We start from the raw sequence: 21,671 nt of genomic DNA, 5'->3' as shown, positions 1-21,671 counted from the left end.
TTGAATATGGTAGTTGCAGACTGCCACCTCCAAACTGCAACATTTGTTATGTTTTCTGTGCATTTGAATGTGGAAATATGCATCTTAGATGTACTGATACCATGTATTCGTTCTTCATTAGAAGCCCTAAAATCTCCTGGAGCTTTACAAATTCAGGAATAATGTTTTCTCAGAAAGCTTGTGTTGGCATAGATCTAGAAATAACCTCCACACTCAAGGTTTTCTTCTTTATGAGGAAATAAAAACTGACATATTGAAGATTGTGTGGAGCCACTTCTATGGCTCCTTTTTATAGTATGTTGAACATTTCTGCATTCAACAAGTGTAGGTATTTTTGTTTTATTCTTGACAGAGTTGTTGGTTGATCATGTATAAACCCCAGTGTATGACCATATCGCATCATGTCTAATACCCATTTGTCTGTAGTGATTGTTTTCCAATTGTTTTAGCAGGTAGAGATCCTGCTTGCCACAGGCTCCGAGGGCATCTCTATATTGATATGCAGTCTCATGAAATTGTCAGGGATATCTGGAGCCGGGTCCCTTTTTGTCAGCCCTTGTGTTTTTGTGGTTACCTTGCATCGGACTAAAGCTGTGCTTGTCTGTATGAATACTGCTACTGCTGATGGGGGTCCGTATTCTTGGTGATACAACACAAGCTGTTGAAACAGTTGATGCACTGGTTACTTACATGCTTGTATAGACCTCCGAGAAGCTGTAATCCTCTGAAGGAGTGAGGCTTTCTTTGCTGCAGCGTTCCCAAGAATCTAGCTGTGCCTGCCTTATTTCTCTGAAAGTGCCGTCCATATGTTTTCCAAAAAGTAATTCTTCATCAAATGGCAAGCCCATGATTTTACTCTGGACTTCTGGCCTAAAGGAAGTAGTTCTTAGCCACCCTTGTGGCGGAAGCGCCAACAAATTGACTAAAGCAAGTAGCTGACAATGCTGAGTCTGAGTGCAGTCGGTGCCTTTTCTCCCTCATGAAGAATTGCTTTCACCGCTTGTTTTTTTGCCCTCTGGAAGTAGGTCCTGATATGGGACTATATCCGACCACATCTGCCAGTTATAGCTGTCTATTATGGCATTAGTAGCTCTGATAGACATAGCCACCATAGAGGAGAATATTTATCCTGCCATGTCCATTCTGAGGCCACCATTCCTAGAATGCGGCTGTGCCACCGAGTCTACCTTGGCATGACCCGGGAGACAAATCTGAGAATACTCAGGAATCCTGTATTTACTATTCAGGGTACCACCGCTGCTACTGTTGCTGGTGTTTGAATCAGCTTTATTCTTTCTTGCAAAATGAGGCCCACTAAAGAAATCACCTTGACTGATTTCCTAGCTCGTTTCTTAAAATCATAAAGGAAACAGTCAGTCTCTTTGATGGCAATGGACAAGTAGAGTCTATTCTGCCCTCTTCACTAGAGTATGGAAACTTGCTGATATCACCTGGTGGTGAATCTATATGTAGAGGTGTTGGCGGGCTTGTGAAAAAGCTAATGTATTCATCCCACTCTTCACTACTTGGTTTATCTTTTGGAGGTATCGCGTCACTTTCTACATTGCCATTTTAGTCATCAGATGTGTCAGTTTGCATCAGCACTTGAGGCACATCTATGAAAGGTTGCACGGGTTGGCATGAAGTTGAAGGTGGATGTTGTTAGCAAAGTCATGTTGATACCCTTTGTGCAGGTAAAGCTGGAACCTGTTGAGAGCCTAAAGGAAATCTTTTAGAATACCAATGAGAGAGCGAACACTTTTAATTTGCATAATTGACGCATTTATAAGTAAAATGCAATTTACATTGCTAAATAATGTGTGCATATTAATCACATAATTTTTTTGTAGGTGACCGCATTCAGCCATTATAAGCAGCTCCTGAATTAACATGTTTATATAGTTTAAGTCAGCCTAATGTAAACGTCATTTTGAAGGTGAACTTTTACACGTTTTAGGCAGAAGCCTGCACACACATACTTTGTGGTTGCTTTGCACGTTATGTTTTTTTCTTTCCATTGCAGATGCTGTGTTTTTTCAGAAGCCTTCTATTAGTAGTGAATAGTTGTTTTGTTATGTATTAGACGACTGATAGTGAGGTTTCCATTGGGAGGAGAAGAAGATGCCAAGATGGAAGACTGATGGGAAGAGCTGAATGTAGCCGACAGTTTGTCTGGTGTAACAATTTAAGGACACAGTCATGTGTGTATCATTGTTTAAAACTGGGAGTATACCTGCTCCCAGATTCTGAGAGAACATATTGGTTATTGAGAGTGGGAGCAAGCTGGAACGTTGCAATTAGTGATTTTGTCAAAATATAATAGTGCAAGTTGTTTAGACCAGCTAGATTCCTTGACTCCTCTACTCCCTTACCCGCTCATACTCTTGTGTGCCAAGGAGAGATGCTTGCTGATTTCGACTGAGAAGACCCTTTTCATCCCTCTGCAGATCTCCTCAATTGAGTGCAAAGGCCTTATGCCTAAGCATTTCTATTCTCTCATTCAGAGACCATTACTTGGTTTTCTGAAGCGGACACCTTACCTTATTTGTCGAACCAAATGTCTTTTTGACTTATTCTTATTTTAGATTAGGAATTTCCATTGAAGAACCACATTTTTGTGGATTCTTTATGTAATTCTCGCTAACGTTCTATTTTTCCTTGTCCTGAAATATGGACTTTTGGACTATTTAAATTTGTAACTAATGATGCTTGAACTAGAATTCTTAATGGATTAATACAACTGCTTTAATCAAAACTTTGTTAATAAACCCCTTTTTGAATATATTTAAATTCTCCTTTCCATTTCCTGGGGAGCCTAATGGTTTCAATGTTTATGAAAATACATTTAAATGCTAGGTCCTAGTTACTTCTTCAGTTTGAAGAACAAAGGTCCAGACGTCTAGTGGTGGGGTTTGTATGACGGTTATACCCGCAGATTAAAATTCAAGAAACCCGGTTCCTTCATCATCATGCGTCATTAGTTTTTTAGAAGATCTACCTGCATTTCCATCATAAGACGCTGTTAATAGTTTTAATACACTGACTCATAGGAATATAGAACAGATCATAGAACTCTCTTTCTTCCGGGTGTTGTGGGAAACTTTGGATGGAAGGCTTAAGGCTGTCACTCAGGCAAACATGTCAACTGTTCTTCCGTGCCTTGGTATTTAATCTTCACCTGCCCTGGGCTATAGGGCTGCGCCAAAGTAGTCATCTGGATCAGTCGTCTTTTGCTTCACTGTCCAGTAGCTTACTTAGTGGCAGAGGTGTAATATTACTTGTAGGAGTATTTTCCAGTTGCAGAGGAGTCATTGTTAAAAAAAACGCTCACAATAGAACTGTTGACGGTATAGAGTTCGACGGAGGTGATGTTGATGGGTCAGACATCGACTTGTCAGTCGTTGGTGTTTTCTTCAGTCGATATTTTTTGTCATCAATATTTCTGTTGTCGATGTTAGTTTTGGTGAAGATTTTCAGACTGAGACCTAAATGTGCTTGTCAGTTGTTTCCTCACCTTTACTGGCATTGAAGCAGGCTTGTAGGCGGCTGTTGCTGCAGTCGACGGGCTTACTGTAGATGGTGGGTTAATCTTAAATTTTTTAGTCAGCAGAGAGGATCGTGGTGGCATAGATGAACAAGAATTTCTCTTTTCACACTCCTTCTCTGGAGAATGTGTGCCTGCTGACTTTGTTCAACCTTTTTTAGTCCTCTTTTCTGCAGGTTCACAGGAGGAAGATTCTGTCAGCCTTGTTTTGTCTTAAGAGGATTCAGCTGTATGATGCTTTCTATTTTCTACATTTCTCTCAACAGATTTATCTCCTGGAGAGGGGTGTTCAGCAGGTTTATTTTGCTGTATCTATTGTAGAAGTCCACCCTCAGCATCTTAGAGGGTCTTAGCAGCACTAGAAGCCGGCTCAACGTTTGATCGAATATTGACTTTATGTTCATTCACAATGTTGCGTACACGTTGACCATCAACATGGCACTGAAACCTCAACAGTCATTTCTTGTTAGAAGACATGTTTATTTAGGTCTTGCAAGGAATCCTAATGACACAAATGCCAACTGCGCAGTGAATTAAACGTAGATCTACTGTTTATGATGACAAACCATGTGATTTACTAGAAAGAAATCAACCAATCAAAATAGATTGGGTGTTAAAACATATTGAGGGTCTTGACAGGGAAAGTTTTGCAGATGTTACAGTCTTGGCTTTGTGATCTGGGTATAGAAAACAAATACATCTCTTGTGAGGGTCAATAGAGAAAACCCTAATTTTACCACAAGAATCACTTGAAGACTTCTTTAGAGTATTTTCACTGTTGCCCTTTCCAGAAACAGTAGAATTCAAATGTGCATCTAAAGCCCAAGAAAAAGGCTTCAAAGTTTACTTAACTGACTTGAAGCAGAGCTCTGGAACTCTCTTCTACACAATGTGAGGAAGGAATCTGAGGTGTGAAGACCTATAGGAGAAGTGAGGCAGAGAGCACTTTCGCCTCAGTGGCTGAAGTTTGGTTCCTTTAAAATGAGGTGAAGTGCTGACAAAGAGGGCAGGGTCTATGGCCTTTCTAAGCTGTCAGTGCCTTGTACTGCTATATTAAAGTTACAAAGCAACTTCCATTTCAACAACGGGGAATGATTCAAGCATCTGAAACTATGAGAAACCCAATGCTGGAGAACAATTGGTGTCAAAACCTTTCGCTTTGTTGAAGTGCTTAAGAAACAGTAGTTCACATAAGTAAAAAGATGATGATCCCTCCAGAATCTGCAGCAGAGAAAAGGGATTGTGGGTATGGGGAAAATACTCAAACCACAAAGTGGAGCGCACATAATCTGAGGCATAGTGTTTGAAGTATTGTGTGCAGGCCTAAAATGCTGGTACTAGGGGAATGTGGTAAGCAGGTTAGGGACAATCAGTAAACATTAATTTAAAAAAGCAATACCTTTGCTTTACCCTCTAGTGCTCCTGTTCCAGCATATATCTTACTGATAGAATCACCGTTCAGAGACCACATTGTTCGGAACACTTCCAGGAAGCGAGTGGCCAACTGTGGCTTCTCAGCTAAACCCAGAAGCTCGAGTTGTTTTATTAAAATCTAAAAAAATAAACAGAAACATTTCTATTAGCCAAAACGCATAGCTTCTACACACTCATCTGTTAGTAAAAGCATCTGATAAACATTTAAACTGTGCCTTCACCTTTTTGTATTCATTATACATGTTTGACACCCATTCCACTGTGTGTCACTAAACTACAGGATATTATCAAAGGACACCAGAAGCACTATTTATAAGAGCAGGGTGCATAGATTGATAAGTTATGCTATATGCACATATCGAGTTTATGCCCAAGTAAATTAGATTGCACTGGCATGAACCATTGTGCAGTACTGTCTCCCTTGAAGCCGCACACCGATAGTTGGTGTATCACACTAACTTTTAATGGTGAGCTTATCTGCCTTTCTGTGATGGTATGCCTTATTCATAGTGTACTTCACACCTGTGTTCTTGTTCATTCAAGTCCCCAAATCACAATCAGTGCTGCACATGTACAAATCCATTTGGCCCTGCATAATACAGAAGGTGGCAAAGGACACCCCTAAGCAGTCTGTGAAAGCATCCATCCCCATGGAGCTAAATGACCTGGGTCCAGCGGAGCATTCCAAATGGCCAGCACCTCATGGCTGGCAGCCATTTAGGATGCCTGCTGGGGAAAGACATACTTCTGTGCAAGCTCCTGGAATACAAACATAGGGAGATTCAAAATGGGGGCAGCACTCCCTTTGAACACTGGTTAAGAAACTGTGCATTCATTACTTCAGAAGTGACCTTGCAGTCCATTATGGTATATGGAGCTTTAACACTTGCAGGAGACAATCCTCTCACTGCCCTTTGCGCAGGAGGTGCATATTCAATAATAGAGGTATAATCTGGTGCGGCTAATAATGCTTTTCTTTCAACAGGTTACCTAAATCTATGGAACGTCCTTTAGCATGAAGGTGTTATAATTTCCTAACATTGCACAGCACTCACTACTTCAACCACAGCACTAAAGGCATATTTTCATCGTAGTTCCTACCTCAAGTCCAAAGAAAGCTTGTACACTGTTGGTTCTGTCCAGACAGTCCAAGCAGTTCGACCGGATTGTGCCACTTTGAGATCTGTAAGAAAACAAAACAATGAAACATCAGGAAAGCAATTAGGAGAGGAAGATTATCTTTTAGTAACCACCAGGCACCGACCTGCAATAGGAATGATCACTTTAAATGTTATAAATTACAACCACTGTCAAAAGAGGTGATCACAGTCTCAAGTCACATTTGGAACTTGATTCAAGTGCTTAAATATGAATAAAAGCACCAACGTGTACATAAACTCCTTGCTGAAGGTGACTGGAGTCACTGAAAATGCATGGCTGACACTTTAAACAAGCATTAGAAAAGCCTATAGGTCTGGCAGTGGCTGTCTGTCAGTCTTTTGGCTTTGTCAATGCTTGTTTTGTCATGTTTTTTGTAAAATTATTTTTAAGGTCCTATCAGACCCTCGTCAATATAAAAAGCAAACAGCTAAAAGCAAAAATATTTTGGCCTAACAAACACTTGGCCATGCAATCCCTGGTACTGAAGAACAAGTTACTTACCTACGGTGAGAGACATATGTAGTTATAGTTACCTTACCTTTAGAATTACCCCCAGGCATCAGAATGGATCCAGAGATCTTTCTTAAGCAGTACTTCTGCGCGTCGGTAGGTGGCATCGGTCGACTCCACATCCATCATCAGGTTCGCCAGGATGAAGTCACAGTGACTATATAGACACCGCCCCTGCATGCTGACATCACTTCTTACACGACTTTTCACGCCAGAAGCGCAGAGCCATGCAAGACACTGAGCACTGGTGTGCTAACCTAGGGCCCTGCAAGGAAGTCCCTGTCCCTAGAAGTCAGTTCGCAGAGCAGGAGGATGGGTGGGACGATAAGGAATCTATAACTATAGCCGGGTCTGATGGCTCAGTGGACTAATGCGTCTACTCCAGGGGCCTGTGTTCGACCTCATGGTCACAGGTTCAAATCCCGGCGGGTCCACTCAGCCTTTCATCCATCTGAGGTCGATAAAATGAGTATCATTGAGTTGGGTAACAACAAACATCTGTTATTCAGCGCCAAGATACCCGTAGTGGTGAACGTGCGCTTTACAAATACACATGTTATGTTATGTTATAACTAACATGTCTCTTACAGATACATTGTTACATACGGTAAGTAACTTCTTCATCTGAAAGAGACTGTTAGTTATAGATTCCTTACCTTAGAATAGATATCCCAACAATACCAACCCCCGAGGAGGGTATGCAAACTAAGTTCACACCAGAAAGTCCTGGAGGACAGAACGGGCAAAATAGCCGTCAGTGCGGACTTGACTGTCCAGGCAAAAATGTCTGGAAAATGTGTGCAAGGATGCACACGTGGCCGCCTGACAGATTTCAAGGAGGGGAACTCCGCGACCAAGATCAGTGGTGGCCGCTGTAGCTCTGGTCAAATGAGCATGGAGCCCCACTGGAGGTTACTTTTTCGCCAAAGCGTAACCGATTTTGATACAAAGGACAACCCATCTAGAAATGGTACGCTTTTGAACAGCCTGACCTTTCTTGGCACCTACATAGCCAACGAAGAGTTGATCATCCACCCGGGAATCTTTTGTGCAGTGAAGGTAGAAAGACCGTGCATGCTTGGGGTCCAGGTGGTGGAGTCTCTCCTCCTCCTTGGAAAGGTGCGGAGGTGGGAAAAAGGTGGGCAAAGTAATGGTCTGTCCAAATGAAAGGGCATTACCACTTTGGGAAGGTACGAAGATCTTGTCCTAAGCACCACTTTGTCCGGATGCACAGAGAAGGAAGGGGGCTTAGAAGAAAGAGCTTGGAGCTCACTCACTGGGAGCAGAGGTGATGGTAACCAGGAAAGCGGTCTTCAGAATGATGAGCCTGAGAGGACAGTTGTGAAGAGGCTCAAAGGGTGCGCACATAAGGTAGGTTGAGACAAGGTTCAAGTCCCACTGGGGCATTACGAAGGGAGAAGGATGGTAAGAGATGAATGATTCCCTTGAAGAATATCTGTACTGAAGGGGCCTCGAACAAAGATGGCTGATCTGGAAGCTGAAGGAAAGCAGAGATGGCCAAAAGATAGCCTTTAAGAATGCCATGGGAGGAGCCCTGCTGGGCCAAAGAAAGTATATACAACCAGACCTCTGAAAGAGGGGCAGAAAGGGGATCCACAGCCTGTGCTGTGCACCATGCCGCAAACTTGTTCCATCAACAGGCGTATACCAACTTAGTGGAGGGACGCCTGGCTGCCAAGATAATGTTACAGACTTCGGGAGGAAGGTCAAAACCTGTCAACTGTCGCAGCTAAACCTCCACGTAAGGAGGTGGAGGCTGGACAGGTTCGGGTGACAAACCTCCCGTGCTGCTGCGACAGAAGATCCTTTCAAAGAGGTAGTCTGAGTGGAGGATTGATGGCCATGCTCAGGAGCTGTGGGTATCAGACTCTTCGTGCCCAGTACAGAGCCACACGAATGATTTGGGCATGGTTGCGCTTGATCTTCTTCAGCACTCTGGGCAGAAGTAGTACAGGCGGAAAGATGGACATTAGGCCGCAGTTCCACTTGTGACAAAAAGCGTCGCCAAGCGAGTGCCGCCTTGGAAATTCCAATGCACAGAATTGCTGACATTGCGCGTTCTCTTCGGTGGTCAGATCTAACCAAGGCTCTCCCCACCGCTGAAAGAGACCTTGCACCACCTCAGAGTAAAGACGCCATTCGTGATCCACCAGGCACCGGTGGCGGAGTTCGCCCACCCTGGCGTTCAGAGAACCTGCCAGGTGTTGAACCACCAGCGTCATGCCCTGATGTTGCAGCCATGTCCAGAGACGAAGAGCCTCTTGACATAGGGTCCACGACCCCATCCCGCCCTGTTTGTTGCAGTACCACATGGCGGTGGTGTTGTCTTTGAACATCTGCACCACTTTCCCTTTGAGAGAGGGAAGGAATGCCTTCAGTGACAGACGAATTCCCCAGAGCTCCAGCAGATTAATGTGGAGCCCGGACTCCGCAGGAGACCAGATAACTCTGATCTCCGCCTCTAACAGATAGCCGCCTCATACCAGGAGTGACGCATCTGTCACCACTGTGAGGTCAGTTTGGAAAGGGAGAGGGATCTGCCTCTGACCCAAACTTGGTTCATCAGCCACCACTGCAGTTTTTGCGCAGTCCCCTCTGAGAACTGGACGTAGTCAGAAAGATTGCCCTGATGCTGCAACCACTGGAACTTCAGGTCCCACTGCAAAACCCGCATATGCCATCTGGCATGATCCACCAGCCAGCCTTGTCACCAAAAAGGCAACGGCCATTAAAGGGCATGTCCTGCAAGGTTGCCTGGACATCCTTCGAAAAGCCCGACATCCTCAATCAGGCTTAGCGTTGAAGGGCTACTGACATGGCAATCGTTCTGCCTACTGAGTCAATGGTATCCAGTCCACATCAAATCATGAATTTGGCTGCGTCTCTCCCATCCGCCACTGCCTGGGAGATAACGGCCCGGGCACCCTCCGGGCACTGAGGCAGTACCTGCGCAACCGTATCCGAGATGGTATGGGAGTATCGGCCCAAGAGGCATGCAGTATTCACGGACCGCAATGCCAAGCTGGAGGAAGAGAACATGCTCTTCCCAAGGTGATCCAGCTTCTTGGATTCCCTATCTGGGGCAGCAGAAGAGAATGCGCCCTTCGAGGAAGAGGCTTGGATGACCAAGCTCTCTGGGGAAGGGAGTTGGGTGAGGAAAACTGGGTCGCCCGGAGCCGGGCGGTGGCAGCGGGCAATCGTCCGTTCGCCCTGTGCTGGGCTTGGACTAGGTGCCCAGAAGGACGTCAGTGAGGGCCTTGTTGAACGGCAAGAGGGGCTCAGATGAAATTACAGCCGGTTGAAGCACCTCCATCAGAAGATTTGTACTGACTGCCACAGAAGAGAGCTGCAGGCCCAAAGCCTCAGCTGCCCTCCTCACCACCAAAGCATAAGTCGCTCCCTACTCCGTAACCACGGTAGGGGAAAAAAGCATGCCAAATTCAGGAGAGGTGTCCAAACCACTGACGTCACCCAGGTCCCCCTCTCCAGTCTGCTCATCCAGCTGGTCTCCTCCAATCCTCATCACCATCCCATGCCGCGTCAGCCGACAGACGGGATGAAGGTGAAGAGCGGCAGTGCTTCTTCGCTTCTTCTTGTGCTTCGGCTTACCCGAAGACTTGAGTGCGAGGAGGTATGATGGCTTTGGGACCGGTCTCGAGACTTTCCTCTGGGTCAATAGAATAGCTACCCCATTCTTTTTCGTGGGTCCGGACGACCATAGCCGACGGGGGAACCAGTGTGAGCACATGCGGGAAGTATCCTTGGGGAGCAGGTGAGTCTCTTGCCTCTCGACCCACTCCCCCCCCATGGCTGTACAGGTCCTGCTGATGAGCGGCATATCTCCGTCCACGATCTGCACCTTCCACACAAATGCCAGACGGGTCGCAGGTGGTTGACTGCTCCCTCAGCTCTGCCGCTACCTGCGCTCTGGCGGGCCCCGGTACAGGGCTCCTCTCCTCTGCTGCGCAGCACCTCACCATCATCCCAGTGGTCAGCCAGGCAATCCAGCACTTTTGGTGGTCGCACATTTCCATCGCAGCCGCAGGCTAGCCACGCGGTCCACAGGCCACTGTCCCAGGTACGGTACCCTCAGCATCAGTGGGCTCACATCTGCAGAGTTGAGGGGGAGACTCTCTCAGTGCTACGGTGTAACCCCTTGTGCTAGGGACCCAGAGGGAAGGCGAAATCCGTTGCAGATGCTCGGCGGGGTCGGAGAGACTGAAAGCACGTTTCATTCAACTGCCATCTAGGCCACGCCCCCAAGATTTCGCTTTAAACAGATGATTTACTACTCTCTATTCCGCTGCATAAGGTGAATTCCAAATTTTTGATAAACGCTAGATCTGTAGTAAGCGATCAGATTCAAAGTACAGTGCTAGTAGAAATTCAAGGTCTTGACTGAAACATGGAAGCATTGAAACTCTATATTTAAAGACCCGTTCCACTTTGCTTATAAATAATTGTGTTGTGACTGTCCCGCTAAAAGAGGTGCAGCACATCTTTGGTATATTCTTTGAAAATGAATACCACATTGTGTGCGCAATGTGGTTGAAAATGTATTACGATAAATTCGTAGAAAGAACACTAAAAAAATCTATTCCTTATCGCACTGACCGCCAGTCTCCTCAAACTATGACTTTACCGAGCTGGATGTGTTGGAAGTATGTATTCTTGAACTTTACGAGGGCATTTTAGTACTGGGTGAGTTAAACATTTTGTCAGAAACCAAAGATATTAACCTAGTAAATAATGTGCTATCATCAATACAATTGGGTAAGGCGTGGAGCTAGTCCAACTGGTCAACTACCCACATATTGTGCAGGCCACGCTCTATATTTGAGGCTTGGTCTGATCAAATTTGTGTTAGGATCGATATGCAAATTTGACCAATCAATCTCCTCAACATCTTTGCACAACAATGTATCTTGTAAGATCCATAACTGAAAATCAATTCTACAAACCTAACTAATGAACCGAGGATAGCCACAAATTTCTATGACTCAATGGTAGAGGCAACAAAAAAAGACTGTTAAACTGAATACATGTAATAATTAATGAAAATCAATGCTAGTTGACACTGCGCCGCAGGAAACTAAGTTCACAGAAACCAAGTTTTTAAATTGTAAATGGTTTACATCTAAACTCAAGAAATAAACATCCTGACGAAACTTGAAAACTGCCTCTGCGTAAAACTAGTGTATGTTATTATATTTCGATGATAAAGTTAGCAAAATCAGGAAGAAGTGTGTTGGTTCAAAGAATGTCCACATAACTCTCTCCCGTATTCCGCCAGGAAGCTCCTTTCGGAGTGACGGTAGCACTCTATAAATGCCCATTCCCATTCAAATGACCCAAATAATATTAATGTTCTTAGTTCAATCCCTATTCCAATGATCAAGAGTTTTAATAGGTTTGAGCTACTGATTCATGGATGTTCTAAACTTGTGTGAATGTAAAGCTACTGGTTTACTTTTACACTTTCTTCATGGAACTACACAGTAATCACTGGGGGGGAGGGAGCGAAACTTACTGCAATTGATGTAACAAGCAGGTTTCTATGTTCGGGATGGCTCCCTTTTAGCTCAGGCTTTACAGTTTGAAAATTCCTACGCTGAGTGCTGAAAACATTTCAACTTCTAGACCCATTTCACTGCTGCCAAATCTTTGCAAAATTGATGAAAAACATGGCGCTGTCCAGTTACAAAAGTTTGTTGAGGCCAACTCTTTATTAATGACTGACAGGATGATTTTGGACTAGGAATGGGTCCAGAATCTGTTGTGGGTGGATGGATGATCTCTGTATTATTGCTGATGGAGGACCCACTAGTATGGTCATTGCATTCAATACCTCCTCAGTGTTCAACACCATCAACAATTTGTTGCTCATCCCCAGGCTGAAAAACCCCTGGAATCTCAGGAACAGATCAGGATTGTCCGATTTCTTTCTTCAATGACACAACACAGTACAAGTCTTTTTATAAAGTCTGAAGACAGAACTTTAAGACGGGGGCTTGCTCAGGGGCTCAGTCACTCTCTCCCTTCCTGTGTTCACATTTGTATGTAGGTTTACCAAACAAGGAAGCTTTCATTCTGCATGGACACTCTTCAACAAAATCCTCTGTTCTGCCTGCGGACGTTGGAGCTACACCTTGTAGAATGACAGATTTCTTTTTTTTTAACTTAACGTTTGAAAAACAAAAACACTATTTGTTAAAAACAGCAATACAACTAGAGTAGCAACAACACAAATGGTTCCTATGGAGTAATTGAATACAAATTCAACATTTTGAGGACAATCAAAGATACTCCAAAAGGAACAATTACTCACAAGATAACGACAACTCAAGGTCAAGAGTTTCAGTAGTATTATTCAGTATTTGTAAAAAAATAATGCATCACACACAAACTCCAAACAAGAGCGAAATGGTGCAGTGTACTTAAGTTGTGGACACGTGACTACTATTGAAATAAAACAATGCTGAATGTAACAATTCTTGGCCGGGATGTTCACTGATAGGCAGGGCAAGTTTATTATCAATCATAATTGCCCATCCTATAACGAACATTTAAAAATTCAGTCCAAAACTAAGATTTGGTGATGTTCTGACCCCACACATGCTTTAACAGAGGATCTTCATAAGGACATAGCGGATGCACCCTCTGTTCTTATGCAATGAATGCCAACTGGACAGAAGATGCAGGATTGAGAAGCAACTCAGTTTTGTAGTAAATTAACATGGGGTTAAAGAATCCCCATGGCTCTAGCTCCCATAGTGAAGCCAATGCTAGTTTGGAGCTCTAGGCTGCAGCATCAGTGCTTGATCTCCAGATCAGTAATGTGGAATTGTTATTAATTACTTCAAAGGAACCACTGTAGTATTTACTGCATATTAAACCCAAGATTACAGGGTTGCATCAGGTTATAATATAAATCCAACTGAAGCAAGCACCTCTGGTCCATGTCTCTAGGACCTGCCCCACCATTGGAGAAAGTGATCAGGAACATAGGTACCTTGCTTTCAATCAGAAATGTCTAGCAGTATCCACATTTTGCTGCTAGCACCTGTGGTGATTACTCTAAATGTTTCCTTTTTTGTCCTTCTCTCACAGGACTCCTATTGTTTTAAACGACCCTAGCTGGATTTTAGTAATGCTATTTACTTGGACTTTAGAACAAGATTAGACAGCATTGGCAAAGTATTCAAAATCCTGCAGCACAAGCTCTGTTAAATCTAAAAAGCATCATCGTCACCACACTCAGGGCTTGATTAGCTTCCAGTAAAGCTGCCTCCATTATGAACAAGATATGAACAACCATACATGGGTCGGAAGATAGGTGAACTGTGTACAACCATATTACCCATGATTTGCACTATGACTTGGTAGAAGGCAGCAAGGCACCATCCAAGGAACTTCCCTTTAGGACCACCATATCATGCAGACAAATGTGCCCTACAATTGTTATCAAATCATCTCTGCACATGAATGTAAGACAAAGTAAAAGGAACCACTAGTGTCACCCTTTCATTAGACTCTTCCTCCATCTCATTTTTCAGAGCACCCTCCAGTGGTACTCACCGTCCACTGGTACCTTTGACACAAACTGGCTGAACGCATTAACACAGGCCAGATAGAAGGTTATAAAATGGTTAGCATTGGTCTCCCTGACCACTTAAAAACAGAGAGAATCCAGATATTGGCAAATTGAGTGTACAAAAACTGTGTTACAAAACACCTAAAACATTCATACCATAACAGAACACATTGCTGACACTGAATGAATAAACAAAATACATTGCATTGCAAAGTCTCAAACCAATGAAGGAGGGCTGACCCAACCAAGCCCGCACTAGGCTATCGTAACCAATAAGTTTTACACACAGCTAAAATTGAAAAACGGAAAACACAGCAGCTAAGGAAACACAATGAAAAACAGGTAAAAAACAGACAAAATAATGAAAAGTAACAAAAAGAAAGCATATGTAAAGAATAGAAACAAAGAAAATGAAGTGGGGGGGGTAAAGAAAATAGAAACAATGATAAGTGAATGATTTAACTCTTTTAGCAAACCTCTGAAAAGTGCAAGAATTTTTCAATGTATGCAGACTCTGTAGACATTAAATCATTATTAGCAGTACATCTAGTAAGACATAATAAAGAAACTGTAAATCAAACTAACCTCTGAACTCCATCCTTGTCAAAAAAATAAAATCCACAATCTTCCAGGAATTTATGAACTTTGGGTTTTAGCACGGTTTGTAATTTTTCTGCTTTGCCTCCTCTAACCATTTGATGGTAGTCAAAGTTCACCATCTGAACATCATTAACATGCTCAGAGGCTTTTAAGTGATTCTGAGAAGGAGAAAGAAATAAACAAGATGTGAAGTATAAGTGGCAAACTTTTTGGTATAATCATTCGTTTATAGAACTACTGGAGCTACATAGATAAAAAGGTGAAGGTGGTGTTTTTTATTCCTGTTTAACAAAAAGTGCTCAATATTTAGTTTGGCTTTCCTGAAAAGTCACCCACTTGTGGTCTGCACTGGCACTAATAGTGCATGTCAGAAAATAGTGACAGACTGATTTGTTATTGAGTACTGTTTTGGAGAAGGATGTTAAAGGTCGCCAAAGTACAGATGTTTAATTTTACATTTTGAACATCGCTAAAATGGAAGGTTGACACACGTCCCGTGATTGGCTGACAAGGAGACTTTGACCACTCGACCACCCCCGAGGCCACATAAAGGCACACAAAACCAGACCACAGATTTTTTAAATAAAAACGTATAAAACGCCTATTTCTGATCCAAATCAAATCACGAACGATCAACTCATATCATTTCATGAGATTAAAATGCATTGCCAGTTACAAATTCAGACAGAATGACCGAAAAACTGCTTTTAAATTGCATAATCCTACCTAATGTGAAATGCTGATTCTATAAAACTGAGTACAGCAAAGCAAACTTATAGTGAGCCTAGTGCCTGCATAAACAATAGCCTTTCCTTTTACTGTCTCACATTGGCCTTGCGTAGAAGTGGTGCCAGAAAGCGGCGTCTTGGCTCCTGGTACAAGTGGCAAAACAAAAACAAGAATTGGCATAGCCAATAGGTCTCGCTTTTGGGACCTTATAAGTATTTAGTTATGCAGCACAATGTCCTTGGTGCAACAACATCAACTGTTGCAAGGCTAAGCACTTATAAGGTCCCAAAGGCGAGACCTATTGGCTATGCCAATGCTTGTTTTCTTTGAAGCGGACGAGAAACCGCACCTAGTAACTAAAGTCTACTTTTCTCGCACCAGTGATTGGCTGCAGTTTGAGAGGGTAATGAGGAAATGACTCGCCCAGCCCACGCAGGAGGAATTACACCGCGACAATTCTAAAGAATAAAAGAATACACACCTAGAATGGCCTCAGAGAGGGACTAGTCCCTTCCAGGGTCTTTATGGCAAATGAAAACCCTTATGACCCAACCCAGAGCTCAACAACTCTTCACTACCCCTAAATCCAATTTTAATGTAATTTTGCATTTTTCCTTAATGATGCGGCCTCGAGAACGAACTCACTCCATGTCTCCAAGCTCCGGGTACGAGCTCCAGGTTTGCAGCAGCCTCCCGTGGTCTCTGCTCTTCGTGAACTTACTCACTCCATAAGTCCGAGCTCTGGGTCTGCATCAGCCTCCCCTGGTGCCTGCTGCTTCGGAGACTCACTCACTCCACAAGTCCGAGCTCTGGGTCTGCAGCAGCCTCCCCTGGTGCTTGCTCCCTCGAGAACTCCCTCACTCCACAAGTCCGAGCTCCGGGCGGGAGCAGCCTCCCGGGGTGCCTGCTCCCTCGGGTACTCACCCACTCTGAAAGTGCGAGCTACGGGTCTGAGGAGACTCCCGGGGTGCCTGCTCTCCCATCTCTGGCACCAATGAGCGAGGGAGCACCAGCAGCCATGAATAAGAAGCCGGTCCAGCGAGGAGTGAGTCCCAGTGTCTAGTCTCAGAGTTCACCTGCGGTGGCGAGTGACCGCTCCATCGACCAGTCGGTAAGTACCATTGACCGAGGGAGCACCCCCACTGGAGCGTGAAACAGGTCCAGCGATAAACCAGTGAGCACGTTTAAGTATAACTGAGGGTACCCCTCCAGTGGCAGGTGAGTAGCAAGTCCAGAGAAGACTGAGTTTAGTTAGCTATAACTGAGGAGCTCCCCCAGTTTTTGAGATTATGTTACTATTTTTTTTTCTTTTTAAAATCTGCACAAGCCCAGCAGGACACATACTTCATGTGCGCTTCATTTAAACAGTTTTTATCATTATCATGGCTGATGCAGGACAACAATAAGACAAAAAAGATGCCCAGATAACGCTGGTGATTAATGATCCTGCTGGAGAGCAATCATTTGTCTGTTAGTAGTTTTTAAATGCAGATGAACTGTATTTTATGCGGAAGCTCATTGGGTTACTGCCTTTGTCACAGATATACTTGTGTTACTTGAACTTCAGAAGTTACAATCCTAACATAGGACAGAGACCAATGAACTGTCACCAAAGAGCTGCATGCAAACCTGATTGGTATAGTTAGAACTTCGCTTTTTTGTTTTATGATATAGATAGAACTTCCCCAGTCTTTCATTATTCTAATGTTGCTAAAATGAGTATTTTTGGGCAGAGATACATTTTTATCATTAAAGCTGACCCCATGGAATACTCTTTAAATCCTAAGGTTGTGTTGCCCCAGACCAAACCCTCTCAAAATATACTGCCCACCAGTATGGATGACATGTGATCCCTACACCTTGTAATCCTCATTGGCTTATGTGACATTCCTTATAGACTGATTTACATATTTGCATGATTGATTATCTCTGTATAAAGTGTGCGTGGTGTAAAGTACTGACACACACTACACTGATATGAGTAGCGCTATACAACAAATTAAATGCATATGAGAGAGGGGTTACGGAGCGATGAGGGGCACTGGTGGAGGGTGGCAGTGAAGGAATCTGAGGAGAAGGTAGTGGGAGGGGCTGTGGAGCGATGAGGGGCACTGGTGGAGGGTGACTGCAGGGCTCGACTCGTGGGTACCACGCAGGTGGACGGGGTCCCCCCACTTATTGTACCGGGAGCTCGATAACTGGAGCAAATGGAGCCACACATTCACTCTTTGGCCTCTCTGGGGCGAGATCGGAGCTCATTCAGAACGCTGCTCACGCGCTGGCTTCTCTGATGCAATGGCATCTAAGGGGTGAGCGAGGGGAGGCAATGAGTCTGATGGTGCAAGCCACCTTTTGTGACGTCACTTCCTGTCGTGACGTCAGCGTCCCCCCACTTTTCTTTTTAGGACTTGTGCCCTGGGTGACAGTGAGGGAATCGGAGGAAGAGGTCATGGGGTGGAGGGGGAGCTAGGGAGAGATGAGGGGCACTGGTGGAGGGTGGTAGTGAGGGAGTCTGAGGAGGAGGTCATGAGGGGGAGGGGCTACAAAGAGATAAGAGGCACTGGTGGATGGTGGCAGGGAGGGAATCCCAGGAGGAGGTCATGAGGGGGAGGGGCTATGGGGAGATGAGGGGCACTTGTGGCGTGAGGCAGTGAGGGAATCCGAGGAGGAGGTCAATAGGGGGTGCCATGGAGGGATGAGGGGCACTGTTGGAAGGTGGTAGTAAAGGTATTTACGGAGAAAGAGGTTATTGGTGTGGCGCCAAAAAAGACTTTCGCATCAGCGCTAAAGCAGGCCCTGTCATGGCCTTTCTGTTTTTGTTTATTTAATTAGCAGTCGGGTCATAAGGGCTACTGTGGAACATACTTTAAAGTGCATGCTAATTATATTTACTGCTATATTCAATGTTTTAAGTTTGAAGGTGATTTTACTAATGTTTTTACTGGGAAAAAGAAAAGTGGAGCCTGATGGTGCCTGATATGGGGCTGGGGCCCAAGGTCAGCTGTGAGTAAGGTGCACTGGAGAGTAGTAGTGGATACTCAAGCCTGTAAGGGAGTGCGTTGCAGAGTCCGGGGTCAGGTGGAGGTAGTAATGAAGAGAGATTCTCCCTGAAGGCTCGCACAGAGGGAGCCCGAGAAGTGTCACTTGCCTGATACTCTCACCTCAGAAACCTTCTCTTCCCATCAAAGGAACATTACATGGAAAAAACACTTTTTGAGAGTGATAATATTTAGAAAGAGATTTGGAAAAGAGTGTGTTTTACTGGGCCTTGTAAGACTAAGAAGAGATAAAGGAGGGCCCTGAAGCAGGCCTGCCTAGACATTTATGCGACAAATCGAACCCACAGTGGCCCACCCAAATACACCCTTGGCCCACCCAAATAAAATTCCTGGAGCCGGGCCTGCCTCTAGATATGACTGCGGGAACTCCTCATGTGGCGAGTGAGAAACAGATCCAGCCACGAGTGTGTGGCGACGCCAGCAATGAGGGAGTTTGTTGTGATCTCTGTAGAAAGACACCTGGAGCCAGGAGGTATTCTTAAGCCATCTTTATTCAGTCTCCAGTTCAGGTTACATCTGTCTCTACTCCAGCCAGCCTAGTGTGGTACCAGCCCCACCAGGAGCAGCCTCCCTAGCTGCTCAGCCCATCTTCAACTGCCAACACTCATCCACTCAGACACCCAGGCATTCCATGCATCACAGGCACACCAACATTCTATGACCATCTCACGCTCTGGCTGAGCAGCTAGTGGCAGCAGGGCTGAGTACATGTTATACAATTAAGTAGGGTATAACAGAGTTCTTCTAGCTAAGAGTGAGTGAGCTCCTATGGCCTCAGAGAGGGACTCGTCTCTTACAGGTTTTTTATGGCAAATTAAAGGTGGGCATCGTTTATTCCCACATAAATACAACAGTTCAGGCATTAAACGAGTGCGGAGAAGATACGCGCTGGACTCTATCAAGACCAGAGGATATTTGAAGCCAAGAAAAAGGTGCACTTTAAGGGGTTAACTACTTCCATTTTAAAGCAGTTTTAAGGCGAATCTCATGGGGCCAGAAATCAAACGTGTTTTAGCTGTTAAAGGTAGATGGGACGGATCAAATTTGCATAGATATTATTCATTAAAACAATTCAACCATATGCGCAGAAGACAAAGAAAATAAATCATACTTTCAAGTTTCAACCTACAAATATTCAGTGACCTCGGAACGGTTTGTGGTATAAGCAGCAGGGATAGATCAGAGGGTTAGTGCAGTTGCGGCGGAGACGCGCGCCGACCCCAGAAAGGGTACCTCCAGCAGTTTCTATCACACGTGTGATGCGGAGTTTTCCTGCCCACCCGTGGACTCGGCATGAAACTTGAACTCAGCGTGTACTGGGAATGACGAGGAACACAATGAACCGAGAACAGAGAGGGGCTGACAGTACAGAGGGACAGACAGAAAAACATGGGTAGCTGACTGGAGAGGCGGACAGACCGGGACAGGACAGAGGGACATACAGAGATACATGGCAGACGGACCGAAGAGACGAATTGACAGGGACAGGACAGAGAGAATGACATGGAAACATGGCAGGCAGACCGGAGAGACAGACTGACAGGGACAGGACAGTGGGACTGACAGAGAAACAAGACAGGCGGACTGAAGACATGCACTGAAGGGGACTAGCCAGAGGTACAGAAAGAGAAACATGACAGGTGGACTGGAGTGAATGACAGGGGCGCGACAAAGGGACCGACAGAGAAGCAAAGCAGGCGAACAGGAGAGACAGACTGACAGGCACCGGACAGAGGCACAGTAAAGAGGGACTGACAGGGAAACATGGCAAATGGAGTGACAGACAGACGCAGACTGGAGAGAGGGACTGGCACGGGCAGGAGAGAGCGACCGATAGAGCAACATGACAGGCGGACTGGAGAGATGAACTGACGGACAAGACAGAGGGACTGACGGGGAAACATGAAAGGCGGACTGGAGAGATGGACTGACAGGGAATGGACAGAGCAACCGACAGAGAAACATGGTAGGCGGACTTTAAAGACGGAATGACAGGGACAAGACAGAAGGACTGAGACCTATTGCATTGCAAATGCTTGTTTTGTGCTGTAATGCGGAATTGCGGTACTACATTACAGGAAATAAGTGGAAGTCTAATTATAAATGTCTCATAGTTCTAATCGGGTTTGCCGGAAATGACCCTGAAGCCTGGGGACAAAACTTCACAGGGGGACATCTTGATGCCTCTGCCATTGTGGCAAGAAGTGACGCGCAGCGCCTGTTTCTAACATTAGACAATATGTACTTTAGGGAAAGAGAAAACATGGCGTCTGGCCATCTAGTGATCAGCCAGAGAAGCTGCTTTATAATGAAAATGACAGGCGTGCTCACGTTTAAAAACAAGCGCGCACGAGAGAGGAGGGGGCCTGCGCCGGTTTCCCTTCCGGGAACGAGCAGAGGCACCATATGTTTGCAAGTTAATTACAAACATATGGTGTCAAAGCTCGCTCCGCAAGGGAATCGCCAGACGTGCACGCGTTGCCATCAAAAGCAATGCAATGCGTGCACGTTTTTGGCTGAAAAGGCGCATCGATGGCTAAAGGTCTTTCTCCTATGCAGCGCATGACTGCATAGGCGAGACCTAATAAGTGGCTAATGCTTTGAATTGAGCTATTGTCACACCTGCAGATGGGTAGGTCTTGAATCCAGGCACCCGTTGCGGGAGAAGCAAATTTAAAGTGCAAAGTGCTTAGTCTGAACAGGGTAAGCCAGTAACAATGGGTAGGGGATATGAGCCATCCCAAGTAAGGCTCTAAGTCAGGGGTTGTTGAAACTTGAGCATAATTTACAATACTTCGCATTTTTTGGGCCGTATCTAAACGGTTATTTATGCAATGCTTTAGATACCATTTTTTAACACACGACTTAAAATGTGGGCCAATTAAAAGGGGGAATCGTAAAAATAAGACAAACCCAAACACTCAAAAGAAACCTTCACGTACTTAAGCCATGGTATTTGTTCTACACCATCTGGTAGCAGGCAGTCGGAAATACAAGATCTTGTTAATCTGGCCTCTTG

At 44.8% G+C, this 21,671-nt stretch overlaps 1 protein-coding gene across 7 annotated transcripts in view; it reads right to left on the bottom strand.

Annotated features, from left to right (window-relative positions):
• SYNJ1 (synaptojanin 1) overlaps positions 1 to 21,671 on the bottom strand; it is a 683,220-nt gene that overhangs the window by 424,942 nt on the left and 236,607 nt on the right. For all 7 annotated transcript variants that reach the window (XM_085623112.1, XM_085623114.1, XM_085623109.1 and 4 more), the window contains exons 9-11: positions 14,850 to 15,022; positions 6,080 to 6,161; positions 4,944 to 5,096 (exon numbers count right to left, since the gene is read on the bottom strand). In XM_085623112.1, coding sequence (XP_085479238.1) covers positions 4,944 to 5,096; positions 6,080 to 6,161; positions 14,850 to 15,022 — 408 coding nt within the window. The remainder of the gene's footprint in view (positions 1 to 4,943; positions 5,097 to 6,079; positions 6,162 to 14,849; positions 15,023 to 21,671) is intronic.

Source organism: Triturus cristatus, chromosome 8 (genome assembly GCF_964204655.1).
Source record: "Triturus cristatus chromosome 8, aTriCri1.1, whole genome shotgun sequence".
In the NCBI taxonomy this organism is placed as follows: domain Eukaryota; kingdom Metazoa; phylum Chordata; class Amphibia; order Caudata; family Salamandridae; genus Triturus; species Triturus cristatus.
Note: the sequence above shows the minus strand (reverse complement) of the source record. Positions and strands in the feature narration are given on the sequence as shown.